This window comes from Callospermophilus lateralis, chromosome 12, assembly GCF_048772815.1.
Source record: "Callospermophilus lateralis isolate mCalLat2 chromosome 12, mCalLat2.hap1, whole genome shotgun sequence".
Classification (NCBI taxonomy): Eukaryota; Metazoa; Chordata; class Mammalia; order Rodentia; family Sciuridae; genus Callospermophilus; species Callospermophilus lateralis.
Genome location: NC_135316.1, coordinates 79022498 through 79044186, shown reverse-complemented (window position 1 = coordinate 79044186; position 21689 = coordinate 79022498). Strand labels below are relative to the sequence as shown.

Sequence of the window (21689 nt, the reverse complement as noted above, 5' to 3'; positions counted from 1 at the left end):
GTAAGCATAATAAAAAAAGAGCCTATAGGACACCAAAGGTACAAAATTACAACAAATCTACACCAAGTCACATTAAAATGAACAAGCCTAGCATACAGATTGAGGATATAATTTTAAAGGCCACAAGAGAGAAAAATCAGATAACCTATAAGGAAAGACCAATTCAGATCTCAGCAGATTTTTCAACACAGACTCTCAAAGCCAGGAGATCCTGGAACAACATATTCCAAGCATTAAAAGATAATCTTATATCTGACATTTGTATTTCTTCTAATTGGGAATTTTCTTACTAAAAATGATATTAGAAAAAATAAATGGGATAATATCAAACTAAAAAGTTTCTTCACCTCAAAGGAAACCATCAAGAACATGAACAGAAAGCCTACAGAATGAAAGAAAATCTTTGCAACCTGCACCTCACATAGAACACTAATCTTCAGAATATACAAAGAATTAAAAAAAAAAAAAAAAAACGTAACACCAAGAAAACAATCACCCAATGAATAAATGAGCAAAGGAACTGAACAAGCACTTCACTGAAGGAATGATTGGTGAAGAAATATATGAAAAAAATATTCAGCATCTCTAGCCATTAGGGATATGCAAATCAAAACCACATGGAGATTCCATCTCACTCCAGTCAGAATGGCAATGATCAAGAATACAAGTAACAATAAATGTGGGAGAGGATAAGAAAAAAAGTTTTATTTATACATTGCTGCTGGGACTGCAAATTGGGGTAACCATTAGAAAAAGCAAAATGGAGATTCCTGAGAAATCTTGAAATGGAACCACCATTTGACCCAGTTATCCCACTACTCAGTACATACTAAGATGACTTAAAGTCAGCATACCATAGGGAAGCAGCCACATCAATCTTTATGGAGCTCACCTAACAATAAACATGCTATGGAGCCCAGCTAGGTGCTCTTCAACAGATGAATGGCTAAAGAAAATGTGGTATTAATAAAAAAATGAAATAATATTCAGCCATAAAGAAGAATGAAATTATAGCATTTGCTAGTAAATGGATGGAACTGAAGATATCAAGCTAAGTGAAATAAGGTAATCGCCAAAAGCCAAAGGCCAAAAGTTCTCTCTAATGTTTGGATGCTAACTCACAACAAGGGATGGTGGGTAGAAGTTTATTGAATTAGACAAAGGGGAGGGAAGAAAAGGAATGGGGATAGGACTAGGAAAGACAGTACAATGAATTCACATAACTTACTTATGTTCATACATAAATACATGACCAGTGTCACTTCACATCATGTACAACTGCAAGAATGGGATCCTAACTAGAATAACTTATATTCTGTGCATGTATAATATATCAAAGTGTACTCGACCATCACCTATATCTATAAAGAACAAATAAAAACATTAAAAATATTATAAAAAAGATACAATTACTTGATGTATATTTTGCCTCATTTGTTTTAGTTTATATTTTGTAAGTCTCACTTCTTAAGCCCAATTTAACACTTAAAGTCTAATTTGTTCACTGCCACTGCCATACCTCATCTTTCCATTATCTATAGCTTTCTGCTCAGGATATTGTCTCTTTGCATTTAGTTCATTTACTTTCAGGGAGTCTATGAGATGATTTATAAGATATTTTTCTTCTAAAATTTTTTTAAAGCTATTCTTTTTTCTCCATCAATTTGAATGATGCATCGGATCTCTGGTTCCTTTATATAAACATCCTTTCAAAATGTAATGTCCTTCATATGACAAAATCATATTCTGTGTAAAATCAAACACTTATTTCTTGGAATGGAAAAAGGGGGATAAAACATGGCTAAGTTAAAACTTTGTAACTTAGGTTTCAAATCGTTCATTTGTATGTCTGTATACTTTTTACTTTGTTTCTTGGAGTATAACATCTGTTTAAACTTTCATTCATTCACTCATTCAACAATTTTTTTTCTTGGATGCCTCTAAAGGGCTGTACAATAAAGATTTGTTTATATTCTAGTGGAAGAGGAAGAGCAAGAACTAACTTAAAAGTGATACATTATATCATGCATTTTGACAATATTTCCATGTGACCACTACGTTTATGTGACAACATACATGGAAGAAGCAGCACAAGTAGAATGAAGTAGAAAATGATTGAATAATGGGATGGGATAGGGTTTACTGAAATACTAAATAAGGTCACTTGTGTAGAGCTTTCCAGAAGAAAACATTTGAGATTTTAAGGAAGAAAGAAATTAGATAAATAATCAAATGTTCTGCCAGATTATAACACAAGTAGTCTGTAGTCCAACTTCTGATAGGGTCCTTATTTCCTTCTGAAAGCTCAGGAGCCAGGTCTGCATATCTGTTGGCATTCTGGTCATCTGAACACCAGAATACCTGTTCAACTCTTCTTACAATAATCTAAAGCTTTTCCAGCTCACTATTACAAAGCCTTACAAAGTCTTTGTGGGCCAAAGGTTTTTGACCCATACAATCAGTTTATTCAGAGGAACAGAGGAACGTCCCCACTTCTCACTACACAAATGTCTATTCTGTTAGCTTTTTTTAAAAAATCAAACCTTCATATTTGTATACTTCAAATATTTCCACACTAAAAATAGATGTACTCTCAACAGTGAGATTTCACTCTAACCAAAGCCTCTGATAAAAAACAACTAGAGGATGGGCATATGATCCCAAGGGCTCAGTCCACAGATGGCCAACTCCAATTCTCTGGGTCCAAGGTGAGTCAGTACACTATGAGGGAAAGGCCCAGTGGAGGAAAGCTGTTCCTCTCATGGCAGTGAGAAAGCAGAGAGACAGGAAGGGATCACAGAAAAGCAGGAGCTCTCCTGGCATGACCACAGTGACCTAGCTCCTCCAGCTGCAACCCACCTGCCCGCAGTTACACCCTGAACTGAAACTTGGACACTCCAGTTAGGTTATAGGCTCCACATTCCAATAATTTTATCACTATTTCTGCATGAATATAGGAGTGTGGGGGTGGGGGGACTTATGCCCAAAGTATAACAGACTGTAAGCCTATGTACTCTGTTTACTGAGGCTGAACGATCACACATTCAAGCCCAGCCTGAGCAACTTAGCAAAATTTTGTCTCAAAATAAATATATAAATAAATAAGTGGCTGGGGATGTACCTCAGTGTTAGAGAATTTGACTGATATGTTTGAGACCCTGGGATCAATCACCAGTATGTCCTCTCAGCCAAATAAATTAATAAATGCTTGAGGGATTGAGTTCAAAACTTCTTCCCCTTTCATCATGTGAGGATATGGCCACAAAATGTTCTGACCTGGAACTGGGAAAAGTGAAATACTACCAATTAATTACCCATTCCAAGGTATTTGATTACAGTAGCAGGAAGAGACTCCTTCATCTGGGAAGACCTCCATTTCTTCTCTCTGTGGGAAGGACACTTTTGCCAGTTTTAGGATTCTTGGCGTCCATATTTTGTTTTTTATCACTCTGAAAATATCAACCAACTCTTTTTTGAATTCCAAAGTTTCCAATGAGAATTCCCCAGCAGGACTATATGGGGCAATTAGGATAAAGCCTTCCTCCCTCTTAGCCCCATAGGTGTTAAGACTGTGCTTAGGGAACAGATCATGTTGTTTCAGTATCATAATGGGAGCCAAGTGCTATTATATTTTGACACCAATGATTTGGAAGAAAAAGAAATTGAATACCTTGAGTGTAGATATGATAAGGTCTTCAGAAGCCCAGAATTATTAGAAATGTTTAGAATTGAAATGACAAGTCCTTTGAATTTGTAAACAAGTAAATATCAGTCTCCATAACCAACTGAACCAAATATATATATATATGTATGTCTGGAGTCCATTTGTATTCTTGTTGTGACATGGAAACAGTTCTGGAGGCCCCAAAGGGAGATGACCACTGAGGGTTTAGACCAGGCATGGTTGGTCCTTTTCTTGCTCTTTCCTCACAAGGAGCCATTGTGAGGACGCTTCAAACAGCGGGTATATAAGAAAGTGGCCAGGGCTGGGTTTTTGTCCACAAGTACAGGAAGCTCTTGGTGGTGACCTGTCGGACTCCCAGATAGTTAGTGCGTTTGGTGGTTGGTGGTTGGTATTCGCTGGTTGGTGGTTGGTGGTTGGTGGTTGGTGGTGCTGTGGTGTTTGGCTTTTGGTTTTTTGATTTGGGTTTGTTATTTTGCTTTGTTTTTGGTTTTTGGTTTTGCTTTGTTGTTTTGGCTTGTTATTTTGTTTTTAAGCTAGCATCCTTAGTTGGTGTTCCTGCTTAGGATGTTTAGCCCGAGTAGTGAGAGTAGTGAGAGTAGTGTAGCAGCACTGCAGGTGCCAGGTTCCTGCAGTGTGGCAGCCTTCATGGAGCACTATGAGTTCATGAAGGTCATCGGGCGTGGTGGGTATGGCCAGGTGAGCCTAGCCCTCCATCGCCTCTCAGGGGCACAGGTGGCAGTGAAAGCCCTGGCACTGGAAGTGCAGAACATTCCAGCCTTCAACGAACCCCAGATAATGATGAGTCTGGAGCACCCCAACGTGGTCCAGCTGTTTCACGTGATTGGCACCGAGAGCACCGTCTACATGGTGATGGAGCACGTAGGTGGGGGACAACTGCTTGAGCACATCAGACGTGGCATGCAGGTGGAGGAGGTCCGGAGGGTTTTCAGGCAGATCGTGTGTGCCGTGGGCTACCTCCATGACCAGGGCATCGTGCACCGAGACCTGAAGCCAGAGAACATCATGCTGGATACCAGAGGCACCGTCAAGCTGATCGACTTTGGTGCCGCCACGTGGTTCAGGGCTGGGGAGAAGCTGAGGCGGATCTGGGGCACACTCCCATACCTTGCCCCTGAAGGTGTCTTGCGGCACGAGTATGAGGGACCCCCGGTGGACGTCTGGAGCCTGGGGGTCATCTTGTATTTCATGCTGACACGGAGCCTCCCATTTGACTCCACGTCCTATGAGGACCTGCTGATGCGGATCACTCACGCAAGGTACGATGTCCCTGACTCAGTGCCTGTCAGAGCCCGAAGGCTCATCCACAGCATACTGACTGTGCAGCCCCCGAAGCGGCCCACAGTCAAGCAAATCTCTCGGCACCCATGGCTGAAGCAGGGTGGGGAGCGTGTACCCCAACAGCATAGTGAGGCTCTTCCCAAACACCCAGACCCCCAAATAATGGCGCTCCTGGTTGACAATGGTCTCGATCCATACCAAACCTGGGTGTCTGTGGCCAAGAGAAAGTTTGATGCAAGGATGGCCAACTACTTGATTCTGCAGCACCAGAAAAGCCAGCGGGTAGAGTGCATGTACCCAGGGAAGCCTGTGCCTCGCAGGGTTAGGCTTTCCTCTTGTCCTGCGGGCCTTTCCCGTGGCCCTGTGCTCCCAAGGAGGAGCACGAGTGAGCCTGCCCTTCAAGCCTTGCCCTTGCCCCATAAGCACCAGCTGCCCGAGGAAGCCAAACAGCCAGGGCAGGTGGGCATCAGAAGGGCCAGCCTGCCTGCTCTTCCTCTGGACTTGCAGCCTGCTGAGGCCCCGCCTCCTGACGAAGCCTCCCAGTCTGACTCGGTGTCCTACTTGCCCAACCGCTGGAAGCGCCTGCTCAGGTTAGTAGAGACCGTCCGCAGCAGTTCGGCCCAAGATGTAGCCCCAGAGGAACCCCGAGAACCCAGGAAGAGCTGGACTAGGAGGATCCTTAACTGTGTCCAAAGACTGTGCTGTTGCATGCCACGTGCCCGCAATAGAGTGTTTCCAAGGGTTCGCAGGAGAAGCGAGCCGGAGCCGGAGCCGGATCAGTAGACCTTCTGTGGCTCCAAGAAAGTGGAGAGCTGAGCCAGACAGGACCAGTGGACAGCCTGCGATTCCTCTGCCCCCACCTGCAGAAGACACCAGAGACTGTTCTGCCTGGGACACTTCACCCTGCCCTGCCCCTTTCCCTTCTCCCATTCCTCTGACATGTTTTTTGATAACATTGATTTTGGACAAATTGTATAATAAAATTTGTGTTGCAAAATTGAAAAGTGCTCTGACTCAAAGAAAGGAGGGTCCTCAGGGTGGGTCAGGTCCCACCAGCCATCATCTCCCAGGCCTGGACCACCGTGCCTCCCTCTCCAGTGTACTGGACTGCCTTGCCCTTAGAATAGATGGCGACTCACTTGTCTTGAGCCAGTGTAGAACATTCACTTGCTTTCACCTAGTACAGGCTGGCTTCTGTTGATCCCGTGTCCATGGAGTCTCCCAGTGTCCATGGAGTCTCTCCCATTGAGCCACTGTAGACATGACCTTTAGCTGGTGACCATGGTCAGGAGGAATACCTCCAAGAAGGCATGGAAGACCTCAGTGTTCCAGGGCATCATAATGATACTGTGTGTAGGGCAGGTAGGGAAGAGTTGGCCAGTACAGCAGTGGCTGGGTGCCTCAGCACCTGCCATGCAGCCGCCTCACTCAAAATTGTCATGACTGTTGCTAAAGATAAGGGACACGGAGTACTCCGGATTTCAGGACTGGAGGGTCAGTTCATCTTATGGATGCAATTATCCATTAAGGCAAGGTGCACCCACATGGATTTTCTCTTACCTTTGGATTCTATTACTAGGCTTGTCCAAGGTGACAGCTTGGGCACATGGTTTCTCTCACATGTGCACTGGGCTGGCACCAGGAGCTACACTGACACCAGCTTCCGGCTCTTGCCCTTTGGGGTCAGAAATTTTTGCTATGTTAAACTGTCATCCTTGTGTAGAGGTCTGTAACCAAGAGGTCTGTCACCTCCTTGGTTACATTTATTTCTAATTTTTCTAATTTTTTGAAGTTATGGAACATTTTTGCAGCAGATTCATTATTGGAGTAAAGGAAATTGACTGTTATATGTGTTGATCTTCTATCCTGCTACTTTGGTAGCTACTTTGGTAATGTCTTTGTCTTACCTAATTGCTTTGGATACAGTTAATGGTCTCTATTGAATCATAGTGGGGAGGGGAGAATGGACATGTTTTCCTTATTCCTGGTTTTAGAGTAAATGTTTTCAGTTTTTCTCCATTCAGAATAATGTTGGCCTTTGGTTTGTTATATATAGGCTTTAAGATGTTGAGGGAAGTTCCTTCTGTCCTTAATTTCTCTTGTTATAAAAATGAATGGGTAGTGGCCTTTGACAAATGCATCTTCTGCATCTATCAATGTAATCCTATGATTCTTGTCCTGAATTCTAATTATGTGGTTTGTTACATTGATTTCTGCATGTCTTCAACTGATATTTGGATTATTTTTTTTCTCTATGACCTTGAGGTGTAACATTATTGGATTATTTTCTCTATGACCTTGAGGTGTAACATTAGTTAACTCTATGGTATTGTGGGTATATTATAAATTTTTATAAAAAAGTTAACAAAAATCTATGACTGTGAAGAGAAATTAAATTTTTAACAATGGGTTTCTATAATTTTAAAAAAATATAAGTTGTCTTCACTCTGTCACATAGATTTTTGTTATATCTCTATTCTGATTTCTTTCTAAGGTTTCTTTTCTACAATTCATTTCTCTTGTAAATGTGTAGCATTTAATGTTCAATTGTAGGTGCTGGAATTCCTTTATTATTCCTTTATTATATTTCATCCATTATTATCTATGCAAGGATAACTCTGTCTTTATTTGTGTTTCCTAACATTTGCTCCATCTCCTAAAATATGAATAGTCAAACAGATGTGATTAAAAAGTGAATTGCTTTGTCAATGAATGAAATATTTTATTGATAAAGACATCCATTTGATTCATTGTTTTTGAAATATTTTTAGTTCTAAATAATCTTTATGTCTTATCTAATGGTTAGAGAGCTTTGTTTAAATCCCCCAGTATTTTTTGTATTTTGATCTATTTCCTTCTTTATATTGAGAAGAGTTTGCTTTCTGTATGCATAAGCACAGTTGTTTGGAGCATAAATATTTATAATCAGTATATCTTGTTGCTGGATTTTCCCCTCGTCAGTTTGAAGAAATCTTCTTTGTCTCCTCAAATTTTGACTTGAAGTCTACTTTGACATGAGAGGAGCTACCCCTGCTTCCTTGCTTTTCCCATTTTCATGCATATCTCTGTCTCTAAGGTGTCTTGTAGGCAACATGTTGATACTTGTTTTTTTAATCCAAACTGCCAATATGATTTTTGCTTTCATTATTATTATAGAAAGATGATTTTTATTTCCTGCCATTTCAATTTATTTCTAATGCTAAATTCAAACTTGGTTATCCTTTAATGGGATTATTCTATTGTATTCATCTCTTTTATTTTTATGTATTTTCTCTGCATGAAATACTCCATCAAGGACATTTGGCAGTGCAGACTACATGGTTACAAATTATTTTTGTTTCTGCTTATTGGGAAGGATAATTTTACTGGTTATACTAATCCTGTTTGGAATCGGTTTTTTTTTCCAAGACTTGGCATTTATCTTTCCATGCCCTCCTAGCTTTTAGGGTCTATGTTGAGATATCAGTTGAAATCCAAATGGGTTTACCTCTGAATGTGACCTGCTGTATTTTTCTTGTGGCTTTTAACACTCTAAGCTTCTTCTGTGTATTAGGCATTTTCATTATAATGTGTCTTGGAGAGAATGATTTTTGCTGGCGCCTATTTGGAATTCTATATGTGTCTTGAGTGTGGATTTCATCTTATTCCTAAGATTTAGAAATTTTTCTCATATTCATTGAGAAGATGATATATTTCTTTAGTTCACATTTCAGGAGTCTTCAACCACAATGATTCTTAAATTTGTTACATTCTGCTAATGGTCTTTTTGCATCTTTATTTTGACTCTATTTTCAAAATGATGTACTTTGTTGTTTAGACCACACTGAAAATCTATTTTCAAAGTGGTCAAAGTGGTCTAATCTATTGGCAACATTTTCCCACTGAATTCTTACTTACTATACTTGGTGTGTTCTTTCATCACAAAGGACTGAAACTAGAAAAGAGTAAAACTTTGGAAAATAAGCACACTTCTATGTAACCTATGGATCAAGGAACTCGAAAGGTGGACTAAGGGAAAGATCATTGGGTCATTAGGCAGGAGGAATTTACAAGACCATACCCATCAAGGATATGTACTTCATGACAAGCCTACAAAGTTGTATGATTGCAAGGATTGATGTAGAAATATCACATGACAAAATTTCTGAGAAAAGTAGGATTAGAGAGTGTTATGGTTTAAATCATATCTTCCAAAGCAATTGTTTAGGTTGTAATCCCCCACCTAGCAATCAGGGCTCCCCCTAACAAATGACTGAATTATGATGTAACTACCACAAAGATGGTGTCATAAGAGAGTAGGTCAAGCTCTTGGTTTTGTATGACAGAGTCGGAGAGTGGGCAGGCTGCTCATTCAATGGCACTTTTGACCATATTTTTTATGTAAATTTTATTTATGACAGCAGAGCGCATTACAATTTTTATTACATATATAGAGCACAATTTTTCATATATATCCTTGTTTACAAAGTATATTCACACCAATTCCTGCCTTCCTTGATTTTGGATAGTAATGCTTACCACATTCCACCATCATTAATTACCTTATGATTACCTCATACCCCCTCCCTTCCCCTCCAACACCCTCTGCCCTATCTAGAGTTCATCATGTCTCCCATGCTCCCGCTCCCTACTGTTATAATGAGGGAAAGCTGAGTAACACAGTACCCCGATATTTTTTAAAGTCCTTTGCTTCCTAACTTGGTAAGAACATTTTCCATGTATTGATTGAATAATTATATTGATCTTTAAAATTATTAATGTCCAATTTCCCTTTGGATCTCTATGTCTTTAGCTCTATGATATATACTAAGTATATAGAAATTTGATTCATTTACATTTATGCAGGAGGACTGGATATCCTATTTCATCAATATAATTGAGAGATCCGATTTTAAAATGGACAACAAAGCATCAGGAGAATACTTCCTCAAATCCTGACTAATGGTAGGAGTGTGTGCATTGGTACTCACTAATCAATCCAGTAGGTAAATACAATTGCACTTTTTTCATTTGTTCATTAGTTATGCAATTCATCAGCCAATTTTTTTTCCTAAATGAGAGAGCTCAAACTTTCTGAACCACCTCCCTTTTCTACCTTGAGTTGTCCAGACATGATATGCACTTACTTGCTCTTAATTGAGGGCTTCCAGTCATGTTTCCAATAGCAAAGTGAAGCAAGAGAACTGGAATGTTTCTTCAGAACCACTGGCATTTTTTAATCATGTTGTCACAACAATAATTTTAAACATCAATCCTCTATAACTTAACAATACTTGCCCAGTTCAGGTGATGCAGAGATTATTTTGGATCCTGCTGAGATCCAAGATTTTGGCTTATTTATTGGATCTCATTTCCCAAAGTACTGCCACATGCCAGGCAGATGGAGCTGCAGAAGGCTGCAAATTTGGTTTCAGGCCTGGGTCAAGACAAGCCCTCCTGATATGGTTTATGTTAGACCCAGATCACAAGGCCAGGTGTTTTCTACTGTTGGGGTGAATTCATTCCTTTTCGGAGTCTTTCCATGCTAGAAACTTTGCTGTGACTGTATCAGTTCATTCCCACTGTTTCTCTAAGTTTGCAAACATGGGGTGAAAGGCACTGGATATTGTGATCTTTCCCTTTCCGAATGCACTCAGCTCCAAGTTTGACTACCCCAAGTTTGACTCTCTAGGAGACACAAAACCCTTTTATAAGGCAAATAAATGCTTCTGCCACGTGAATTGTCCGAAACAAGGTGTTTCTGTTTCTGATTTGAGAAGAAGAAAGCTTCCATGTTGACTTTTGGCAGCTTGTTTTACTAAAAACTAAGCAAGCAAATTGCAAAGACATTTTGTTTTTAAAGTCTGAGCTGGTTAGTATAAATTCTGGTGATGACTTTATTCTTTTTATTGCTGAGTAATATTCCATTGTGTATGTATGCCATATTTTTTATCCATCCATCTATTGAAGGGCATCTAGGTGCTTCCATATTTTAGCTATTGTGATAATCATATATTTCTGTCTAATCTATTTTCCATCTGTCCCTCTGTCTTTAGAGCTGAATATCTCCATCACCCTAAATCCTTGAAGTCGACATTTTGCAGATGCAGGGACTTTCTGCTGGTTTTGGAGTTTGTAGTTTCTTAAATAATAAGTTGTTATTCTTATTTTTCCCCTCCATTTTATTCATCTGCCTGTCAGACCACAGTAGAGAATTCAAAACAACAACTGAGTGAACAAGTGAAGAGCTGACAATGACACTTGGTGCCCAATGCCCGCTAAACTGTGATCACTGAAAGTAGGTGGCAGAAGTCTTGGCAGTTGCTGTAGTTTATGAAAACAAATGCCAGTTTAGTTGTGCTCTTTATCTTTGTTCCCATAGGCAGCTAGAACCTTGATCTTTCTCTACAACAGATAAATGATACAAATAATATGACTGAATTTCAAGTGTTCCTTTGGATCTACACCTAAAATTCATCATCTTCTTAAATCAAAGGCAGTCCATTTTTGTTGTTGTCATTGTTAAATGAAGTGTTTCTTGTTTCCTTCATACAGTTCAGGTTTGCATAAATTCCCAAGACAGGGTGACTCTTGACCTACAAATGCCTATGTGTGGTGCTCTCATTTCTGATATCCTCTTAAAGGTTTTAATTGCTAAGACAAGTCTATTTCTTAATGTTTGCTCCTTGGTATTTTTTCCAAATATGTGTGTGCTAACCAATAGAACTTTATTCTATTCCAGAAACACTTTTATACTTTACAGGGTGAAAAGATGCATAGGGATGAACTCTATAATAGTTTAGAATGCTATAAGTTGTTGGACTTTTAAGAGTTTGGTTCTCTGGAAAATGGTGTAAGTTTTTAAACCAATCTCTTAGTTCAAATAATTAAGTTAAATTCTTCAGAGAGGTGGTCCACACCTGACTACTAAGGGCAGGTTAGGAGAACCGTTACTGGGGATGCTGATTCAGCCACAAGAGATGGTGCTTTATGACATCAGTGGAAATGAAAATTAAGCCATCATTTAACAGATAATTGGCCTTTCAAGGTCAGGAATGTGTAGATATTTCAGTGTTCTAATCAGAGCTCTTATCCCAAACTTATATTTAGGGGAAGCCTCCTCTACTGGACAAGGTCTAGAAGTTCAGCAGTTCAGCATGGAAAGCACCTAGAGGGGAAGAGGACAGTGCACTCTTCCTCCTGATTTGCTTCCCATGCAGCCTTTTGCCCCTGGATTCCCTTGCTCTGATTAACATGGTTTCCCTCACACTGACTCACTCCATTTTCAAAATCTCTACAGTTTCTTTCATGGCTGCCTCTGGAGCCATCCTCGGCACCCCTTCCTTGTCAGGTTGCCTTCCTGCTACAGTTGTCGACTCACTACTTGTGAATAAAGATCCCTCACAATTTCTGTTAGATTTTCTTTTCACTTATAAGCTCAAAGTTTATATTTTATAGTTTAGCCTTCGAAAATTTCCATTCTGTGCAATTAAATGGATATGTCCAAATGTTTTCCTCTGTTTTTTCTTTATTAAAATACTATTAGTTATACATGATGGTAGACAATGCAATTCATTTCATATTACACATATACAGCACAAGTTTTCAAGTCACTACTTGTACAAAAGTATTTTCACACCATTATTGTCTTTATTGTGTTAGGGTAAAGATGTCTAACTCATTCCACTGTCTTTCCTACCCCCTTAGCCCCTTCCGCTCCGCTTTGCCCTATCTAAAGTTCCTCCATTCCTCCCATGCTTCCCCCACCCATCACCATTTTGAGTCAGCACCCTCAAATCAAAGAAAACATTTGGCCTTTGGTGTTTTTTTTTTTTTTGGCATTGGCTTCCTTCCCTTAGCATTATATTCTCCAACTCCATCCATTTACTTGCAAATGCCATGATTTTATTCTCTTTTAATGCTGAGTAATGTTCCATTGTGTATACATGCCACATTTTCCCTATCCATACATCTATTGAAGGGCCTCTGGGTTGGTTCCACAATTTAGCTATTGTGAATTGTGCTGTTATAAACATTGATATGGCTGTTTCCCTGTAGTATGCTGTTTTTAAGTCCTTTGGCTATAAACCAAGGAGTGGCATAGCTGGGTCAAATGGTGGTTCAATTCCAAGTTTTGCAAGGAATCTCCACACTGCTTTCCAGATTGGCTGCAACAATTTTCAGTCCCAACAGCAATCTATTAGTATGCCTTTTTCCCCACATCCTTTTCAACGTTTATTTTTGTTTGTATTCTTGATAGCTGCCATTCTGACCAGAGTGAGATGAAATGTTAGAGTAGTTTTGATTTGCATTTCTCTAATTACTAGAGATGTTGAACATTTGTTCATATATTTGTTGATTGTATATGTTCTTCTGAGAAGCATCTGTTCAGAATGAAATTATAGCATTTGCTAGTAAATGGATGGAACTGCAGATATCAAGCTAAGTGAAATAAGCCTATCCCAAAAAGCCAAAAGCCAAATGTTCTCTCTCATGTTTGGATGCTAACTCACAACAAGGGATGGTGGGTAGGGGAAGAATAGAAGTTCATTTAATTAGACAAATGGGAGGGAAGAAAAAGATTGGGGATAGGAATAGGAAAGACAGTACAATAAATTGACATAACTTACTTGTGTTCATACATAAATACATGACCAGTGTCACTTCACATCATGTACAACTTGAAGAATGGGATCCTAACTAGAATAACTTATATTCTGTGTATGTATAATATATCAAAGTACTCTACTATCACGTATATCCATAAAGAACAAATAAAAACAACAATAAAAAGTACTATAAAGAAAGATAAAATTACTTGATATGTAATTTGCCTCATTTGTTTTAGTTTATATTTTGTAAGTCTCACTTCTTAAGCCCAATTTAACACTTAAAGTCTATTTCGTTCACTGCCACTGCCATACCTCATCTTTCCATTATCTATAGCTTTCTGCTCAGCATATTGTCTCTTTGCATTTGGTTCATTTACTTTCAGGGACTCTATGAGATTATTTAAAAGATATTTTTCTTGTAAAATTTTTTTAAAGCTATTCTTTTTTCTCCATCAATTTGAATGAAGCATCAGATCTCTGGTTCCTTTATATAAACATCCTTTCAAAATGTAATGTCCTTCATATGACAAAATCATATTCTGTGTAAAATCAAACACTTATTTCTTGGAATGGAAAAAGGGGATCAAAACATGGCTAAGTTAAAACTTTATAACTTAGGTTTCAAATCGTTCATTTGTATGTCTGTATACTTTTTACTTTGTTTCTTGGAGTATAACATCTGTTTAATCTTTCATGCTTTCTCTCATTCAACAATTTTTTTCCTTGGATGCCTCTAATGGGCTGTACAACAGAGATTTGTTTATATTCTAGTAGAAGAGGAAGAGCAAGAACTAACATAAAAGTGATACATTATATCATGCATTTTGACAATATTTCCATGTGACCACTACGTTTATGTGACAACATACATGGAAGAAGCAGCACAAGTAGAATGAAGTAGAAAATTATTGAATAATGGGATGGGATAGGGTTTACTGAAATACTAAATAAGGTCACTTGTGTAGAGCTTTCCAGAAGAAAACATTTGAGTAGAGATTTTAAAGAAGAAAGAAATTAGATAAATAATCAAATGTTCTGCCAGATTATAACACAAGTAGTCTGTAGTCCAACTTCTGATAGGGTCCTTATATCCTTCTGAAAGCTCAGGAGCCAGGTCTGCATCTGTTGGTATTCTGGTCATCTGAACACCAGAATCCCTGTTCAACTCTTCTTACAATAATCTAAAGCTTTTCCAGCTCACTATTACAAAGTCTTACAAAGTCTTTGTGGGAAAAAGGTTTTTGACCCATACAATCAGTTTATTCAGAGGAACAGAGGAACGTCCCCACTTCTCACTACACAAATGTCTGATTCTGTTAGCTTTTTTTAAAAAATCAAACCTTCATATTTGTATACTTCAAATATTTCCACACTAAAAATAGATGTACTCTCAACAGTGAGATTTCACTCTAACCAAAGCCTCTGATAAAAACAAACTAGAGGATGGGCATATGATCCCAAGGGCTCAGTCCATAGATGGCCAACTCCAATTCTCTGGGTCCAAGGTGAGTCAGTACACTATGAGGGAAAGGCCCAGTGGAGGAAAGCTGTTCCTCTCATGGCAGTGAGAAAGCAGAGAGACGGGAAGAGATCACAGAAAAGCAGGAGCTCTCCTGGCATGACCACAGTGACCTAGCTCCTCCAGCCGCACCCCACCTGCCCTCAGTTACACCCTGAACTCCAGTTAGGTTATAGGCTCCACATTCCAATAATTTTATCACTATTTCTGCATGAATATAGGATTTTGGGGGTGGGGGGACTTATGCCCAAAGTATAACAGACTGTAAGCCTATGTACTCTGTTTACTGAGGCTGAACGATCACACATTCAAGCCCAGCCTGAGCAACTTAGCAAAATTTTGACTCAAAATAAATATATAAATAAATAAGTGGCTGGGGATGTACCTCAGTGTTAGAGAATTTGACTGATATGTTTGAGACCCTGGGATCAATCACCAGTATGTCCCCTCAGCCAAATAAATAAATAAATTCTTGAGGGATTGAGTTCAAAACTTCTTCCCCTTTCATCATGTGAGAATATGGCCACAAAATGTTCTGACCTTGAACTGGGAGAAGTGAAAAACTACCAATTAATTACCCATTGCAAGGTATTTTGTTATAGCAGCAGGAAGAGACTCCTTCATCTGGGAAGACCTCCATTTCTTCTCTCTGTGGGAAGGACACTTTTGCCAGTTTTAGGATTCTTGGCGCCCATATTTTGTTTTTAATCACTTTGAATATATCAACCCACTCTTTTTTGAATTCCTGAGTTTCCAATGAGAATTCCCCAGCAGGACTATATGGGGCAATTAGGATGAAGCCTTCCTCCCTCTTAGCCCCATAGGTGTTAAGACTGTGCTTAGGGAACAGATCATGTTGTTTCAGTATCATAATGGGAGCCAAGTGCTACTATATTTTGACACCAATGATTTGGAAGAAAAAGAAATTGAATACCTTGAGTGTAGACATGATAAGGTCTTCAGAAGCCCAGAATTATTAGAAATGTTTAGAATTGAAATGACAAGTCCTTTGAATTTGTAAACAAGTAAATATCAGTCTCCATAACCAACTGAACCAAATATATATATATATGTATGTCTGGAGTCCATTTGTATTCTTGTTGTGACATGGAAACAGTTCTGGAGGCCCCAAAGGGAGATGACCACTGAGGGTTTAGACCAGGCATGGTTGGTCCTTTTCTTGCTCTTTCCTCACAAGGAGCCATTGTGAGGACGCTTCAAACAGCGGGTATATAAGAAAGTGGCCAGGGCTGGGTTTTTGTCCACAAGTACAGGAAGCTCTTGGTGGTGACCTGTCGGACTCCCAGATAGTTAGTGCGTTTGGTGGTTGGTGGTTGGTATTCGCTGGTTGGTGGTTGGTGGTTGGTGGTTGGTGGTGCTGTGGTGTTTGGCTTTTGGTTTTTTGATTTGGGTTTGTTATTTTGCTTTGTTTTTGGTTTTTGGTTTTGCTTTGTTGTTTTGGCTTGTTATTTTGTTTTTAAGCTAGCATCCTTAGTTGGTGTTCCTGCTTAGGATGTTTAGCCCGAGTAGTGAGAGTAGTGAGAGTAGTGTAGCAGCACTGCAGGTGCCAGGTTCCTGCAGTGTGGCAGCCTTCATGGAGCACTATGAGTTCATGAAGGTCATCGGGCGTGGTGGGTATGGCCAGGTGAGCCTAGCCCTCCATCGCCTCTCAGGGGCACAGGTGGCAGTGAAAGCCCTGGCACTGGAAGTGCAGAACATTCCAGCCTTCAACGAACCCCAGATAATGATGAGTCTGGAGCACCCCAACGTGGTCCAGCTGTTTCACGTGATTGGCACCGAGAGCACCGTCTACATGGTGATGGAGCACGTAGGTGGGGGACAACTGCTTGAGCACATCAGACGTGGCATGCAGGTGGAGGAGGTCCGGAGGGTTTTCAGGCAGATCGTGTGTGCCGTGGGCTACCTCCATGACCAGGGCATCGTGCACCGAGACCTGAAGCCAGAGAACATCATGCTGGATACCAGAGGCACCGTCAAGCTGATCGACTTTGGTGCCGCCACGTGGTTCAGGGCTGGGGAGAAGCTGAGGCGGATCTGGGGCACACTCCCATACCTTGCCCCTGAAGGTGTCTTGCGGCACGAGTATGAGGGACCCCCGGTGGACGTCTGGAGCCTGGGGGTCATCTTGTATTTCATGCTGACACGGAGCCTCCCATTTGACTCCACGTCCTATGAGGACCTGCTGATGCGGATCACTCACGCAAGGTACGATGTCCCTGACTCAGTGCCTGTCAGAGCCCGAAGGCTCATCCACAGCATACTGACTGTGCAGCCCCCGAAGCGGCCCACAGTCAAGCAAATCTCTCGGCACCCATGGCTGAAGCAGGGTGGGGAGCGTGTACCCCAACAGCATAGTGAGGCTCTTCCCAAACACCCAGACCCCCAAATAATGGCGCTCCTGGTTGACAATGGTCTCGATCCATACCAAACCTGGGTGTCTGTGGCCAAGAGAAAGTTTGATGCAAGGATGGCCAACTACTTGATTCTGCAGCACCAGAAAAGCCAGCGGGTAGAGTGCATGTACCCAGGGAAGCCTGTGCCTCGCAGGGTTAGGCTTTCCTCTTGTCCTGCGGGCCTTTCCCGTGGCCCTGTGCTCCCAAGGAGGAGCACGAGTGAGCCTGCCCTTCAAGCCTTGCCCTTGCCCCATAAGCACCAGCTGCCTGAGGAAGCCAAACAGCCAGGGCAGGTGGGCATCAGAAGGGCCAGCCTGCCTGCTCTTCCTCTGGACTTGCAGCCTGCTGAGGCCCCGCCTCCTGACGAAGCCTCCCAGTCTGACTCGGTGTCCTACTTGCCCAACCGCTGGAAGCGCCTGCTCAGGTTAGTAGAGACCGTCCGCAGCAGTTCGGCCCAAGATGTAGCCCCAGAGGAACCCCGAGAACCCAGGAAGAGCTGGACTAGGAGGATCCTTAACTGTGTCCAAAGACTGTGCTGTTGCATGCCACGTGCCCGCAATAGAGTGTTTCCAAGGGTTCGCAGGAGAAGCGAGCCAGAGCCGGAGCCGGATCAGTAGACCTTCTGTGGCTCCAAGAAAGTGGAGAGCTGAGCCAGACAGGACCAGTGGACAGCCTGCGATTCCTCTGCCCCCACCTGCGGAAGACACCAGAGACTGTTCTGCCTGGGACACTTCACCCTGCCCTGCCCCTTTCCCTTCTCCCATTCCTCTGACATGTTTTTTGATAACATTGATTTTGGACAAATTGTATAATAAAATTTGTGTTGCAAAATTGAAAAGTGCTCTGACTCAAAGAAAGGAGGGTCCTCAGGGTGGGTCAGGTCCCACCAGCCATCATCTCCCAGGCCTGGACCACCGTGCCTCCCTCTCCAGTGTACTGGACTCCCTTGCCCTTAGAATAGATGGGGACTCACTTGTCTTGAGCCAGTGTAGAACATTCACTTGCTTTCACCTAGTACAGGCTGGCTTCTGTTGATCCCGTGTCCATGGAGTCTCCCAGTGTCCATGGAGTCTCTCCCATTGAGCCACTGTAGACATGACCTTTAGCTGGTGACCATGGTCAGGAGGAATACCTCCAAGAAGGCATGGAAGTCCTCAGTGTTCCAGGGCATCATAATGATACTGTGTGTAGGGCAGGTAGGGAAGAGTTGGCCAGTACAGCAGTGGCTGGGTGCCTCAGCACCTGCCATGCAGCCTCCTCAAAATTGTCATGACTGTTGCTAAAGATAGGGGACAGGGAGTACTCAGGATTTCAGGACTGGAGGGTCAGTTCATCTTATGGATGCAATTATCCATTAAGGCAAGGTGCACCCACATGGATTTATTCTTACCTTTGGATTCTATTAATAGTCTTGTAAAGCTAAGTGCACACAAATGAAAAATAAGAAATGGTCAGGCTTGTCAAAGTTGATGGCTTGGGCACCTTCTTTCTCTGACATGTCCACTGGTCTGGCACCAGGAGCTGCTCTGACACCAGCTTCCGGCTCTTGCCCTTTGTGGTCAGAAACGTATACTATGTTAAACTCTGTCATTCTTGTGTAGACTTCAGTGTAGAGGTCTGTCTCCTCCTTGGTTACATTTATTTCTAATTTTTTTTTTGAAGTTATAGAACATAGAATTTTCCTAATTTCCTCTGCAGCAGATTCATTATTGGAGTAAAGGAAATTGACTGTTTTGTATGTGTTGATCTTCTATCCTGCTACTTTGGTAATTTCTTTCTCTTGCCTGATTGCTTTGGATACAGTTAATGGTCTATGTTGAATCATAGTGAGGAGAGTGGACATGTTTTCCTTATTACTGGTTTTAGAAGAAATGTTTTTAGTTTTTCTCCATTCAGAATGATGTTGGCCTTTGGTTTGTCATATATAGGCTTTAAGATGTTGAGGGAAGTTCCTTCTGTCCTTAGTTTCTCTTGTTATAAAAATGAATGGGTAGTGACCTTTGGCAAATGCATCTTCTGCATCTATCAATGTAATCCTGTGATTTTTGTCCTGAATTCTAATTATGTGGTTTGTTACATTTATTGATTTCTGCATGTCTTCAACTGATATTTGCTTTATTTTTTTCTCTATGACCTTGAGTTGTAACATTAGTTAGCTATATGGTATTTTTGGTATATGGTATTTTTGGTATATTATAATTTTTAAAAAAATATAAAAAAGTGAACAAAAATATGTGACAGTGTGAAGACAACTTAAATTTTTAGCAGTGGGTTTCTATATTTCTTAAAAAATTATAAGTTGCCTTCACACTGTCACATAGATTTTTGTAATATCTCTATTCTGATTTCTTTCTAAGATTTCTTTTCTACAATTCATTGCTCTTGTAAATGTGTAGCATTTTGTAATATCTCTATTCTGATTTCTTTCTAAGATTTCTTTTCTACAATTCATTGCTCTTGTAAATGTGTAGCATTTAATGTTCAATTGTAGGTGCTGGAATTCCTTTATTATTCCTTTATTATATTTCTTCCATTATTATCTATGCAAGGAGTACGCTGTCTTTATTTGTGTTTCCTAACATTTGCTCCATCTCCTAAAATATGAATATTCAAACAGATGTGATTAAAAAGTGAATTGCTTTGTCAATGAAAGAAATATTTTATTGATGTCTTTAAGATCCATTTGATTCATTGTTTTTGAAATATTTTTAGTTCTAAATAATCTTTGTTTATGTCTGGATGACATATCTATGGTTAGTGAGCTTTGTTTAAATCCCCCAGTATTTTTTGTATTTTGATCTATTTCCTTCTTTATATTGATAAGAGTTTGCTTTCTGTATGCAGCATTGTTTGAAGCATAAATATTTATAATCAGTATATCTTGTTGCTGGATTTTCCCCTCGTCAGTATGAAGGGATCTTCTTTGTTCCCTCTAATTAATTTTGAATTGAAGTCTACTTTGACAGGAGAGGAGCTACCCTTGCTTCCTTGCTTTTCCCATTTTCATTCATGTCTCTGTCTCTAAGGTAAGTGTCTTGTAAGGAACACTTTGCTTAGTGTCTTGTAGGCAACATGTTGCTGAATGTCTTGTATTCAACATGTTGCTTTGTATTGTTTTTTTTAACCCAAACTGCCAATATGATTTTTATTTCCTGCCATTTCAATTTATTTCTAATGCTAAATTCAAACTTGGTTATCCTTTAATGGACTCTTCTATTGTATTCATCTCTTTCATTTTTATGTATTTTCTCTGCATGAATTATTCCATCGAGGACATTTGGCAGTGCAGACTACATGGTTACAAATTATTTTGGTTTCTGCTTATTGTGAAGGATAATTTTGCTGGTTATACTAATCCTGTTTGGAAGCTGTTTTTTTCCAAGACTTAGCATGTATGTTTTCATGCCCTCCCAACTTTTAGGGTTTATGTTGAGAAATCAGTTGAAATCCAAATGGGTTTACCTCTGAATGTGACCTGCTCTATTTTTCTGTGGCTGTTACTCTAAGCTTCTTCTGTGTATTAGGCATTTTCATTATAATGTGTCTTGGAGAGAATGATTTTTGCTCATGCCTATTTGGAATTCTATATGCGTCTTGAGTGTGGATTTCATCTTTTTCCTAAGATTTGGAAAGTTTTCTAATATTGAGAAGATTGTGCATTTCTTTAGTTCACATTTCAGGAGCCTTCAACCACAATGATTCTTAAATTTATTACCTGCAAACTGTCTCTGATTTCTGGAACATTCTGTTAATGGTCTCTTTGCATCTTTGTTTATTTTGACTCTATTTTCAAGATTATGTACTTTGTTGTTTAGACCACACTGGTCTAATCTATTGGTAACATTTTTTCCACTGGATTATTAATCCAGTTTGTTTATTTAGTTTTCACTTTCCAGATTTTTTTTTTCAGAATCTTTCTTCATTGGAAGTTATCCAATTGGAAAGAATTAAAACTATACTTGGTGTGTTCTTTCATTACAAAGGACTCAAACTAGAAAATAGTAAAATGAAAGAACATCTCCAAAACTTTGGAAAATAAGCACACTTCTATGTAACCTATGGATCAAGGAAGTCTAAAGGTGGACTAAGTGAAAGATCATTGGGTCATTGGGCAGTAGGAATGTACAAGACCACACCCATCAAGGATATGACCATACCCACCAAGGATAGGTACTTCACGA

General features: G+C 40.2%; 2 protein-coding genes across 2 annotated transcripts; both read left to right on the top strand.

Moving 5' to 3' along the window:
* Nucleotides 1-4249: 4249 nt before the first annotated feature.
* LOC143411463 (sperm motility kinase 2B-like) lies at nt 4250-5767 on the top strand. Its single transcript, XM_076872236.1, has one exon. The coding sequence runs from the start codon at nt 4250-4252 to the stop codon at nt 5765-5767; it is 1518 nt and encodes a 505-aa protein (XP_076728351.1).
* Nucleotides 5768-16607: 10840 nt separating this feature from the next.
* On the top strand, nt 16608-18125 carry LOC143411462 (sperm motility kinase 2B-like). Its single transcript, XM_076872235.1, has one exon. It carries the CDS (start codon nt 16608-16610, stop codon nt 18123-18125), a length of 1518 nt encoding a protein of 505 aa, XP_076728350.1.
* The last annotated feature ends 3564 nt before the right edge of the window (nt 18126-21689 follow it).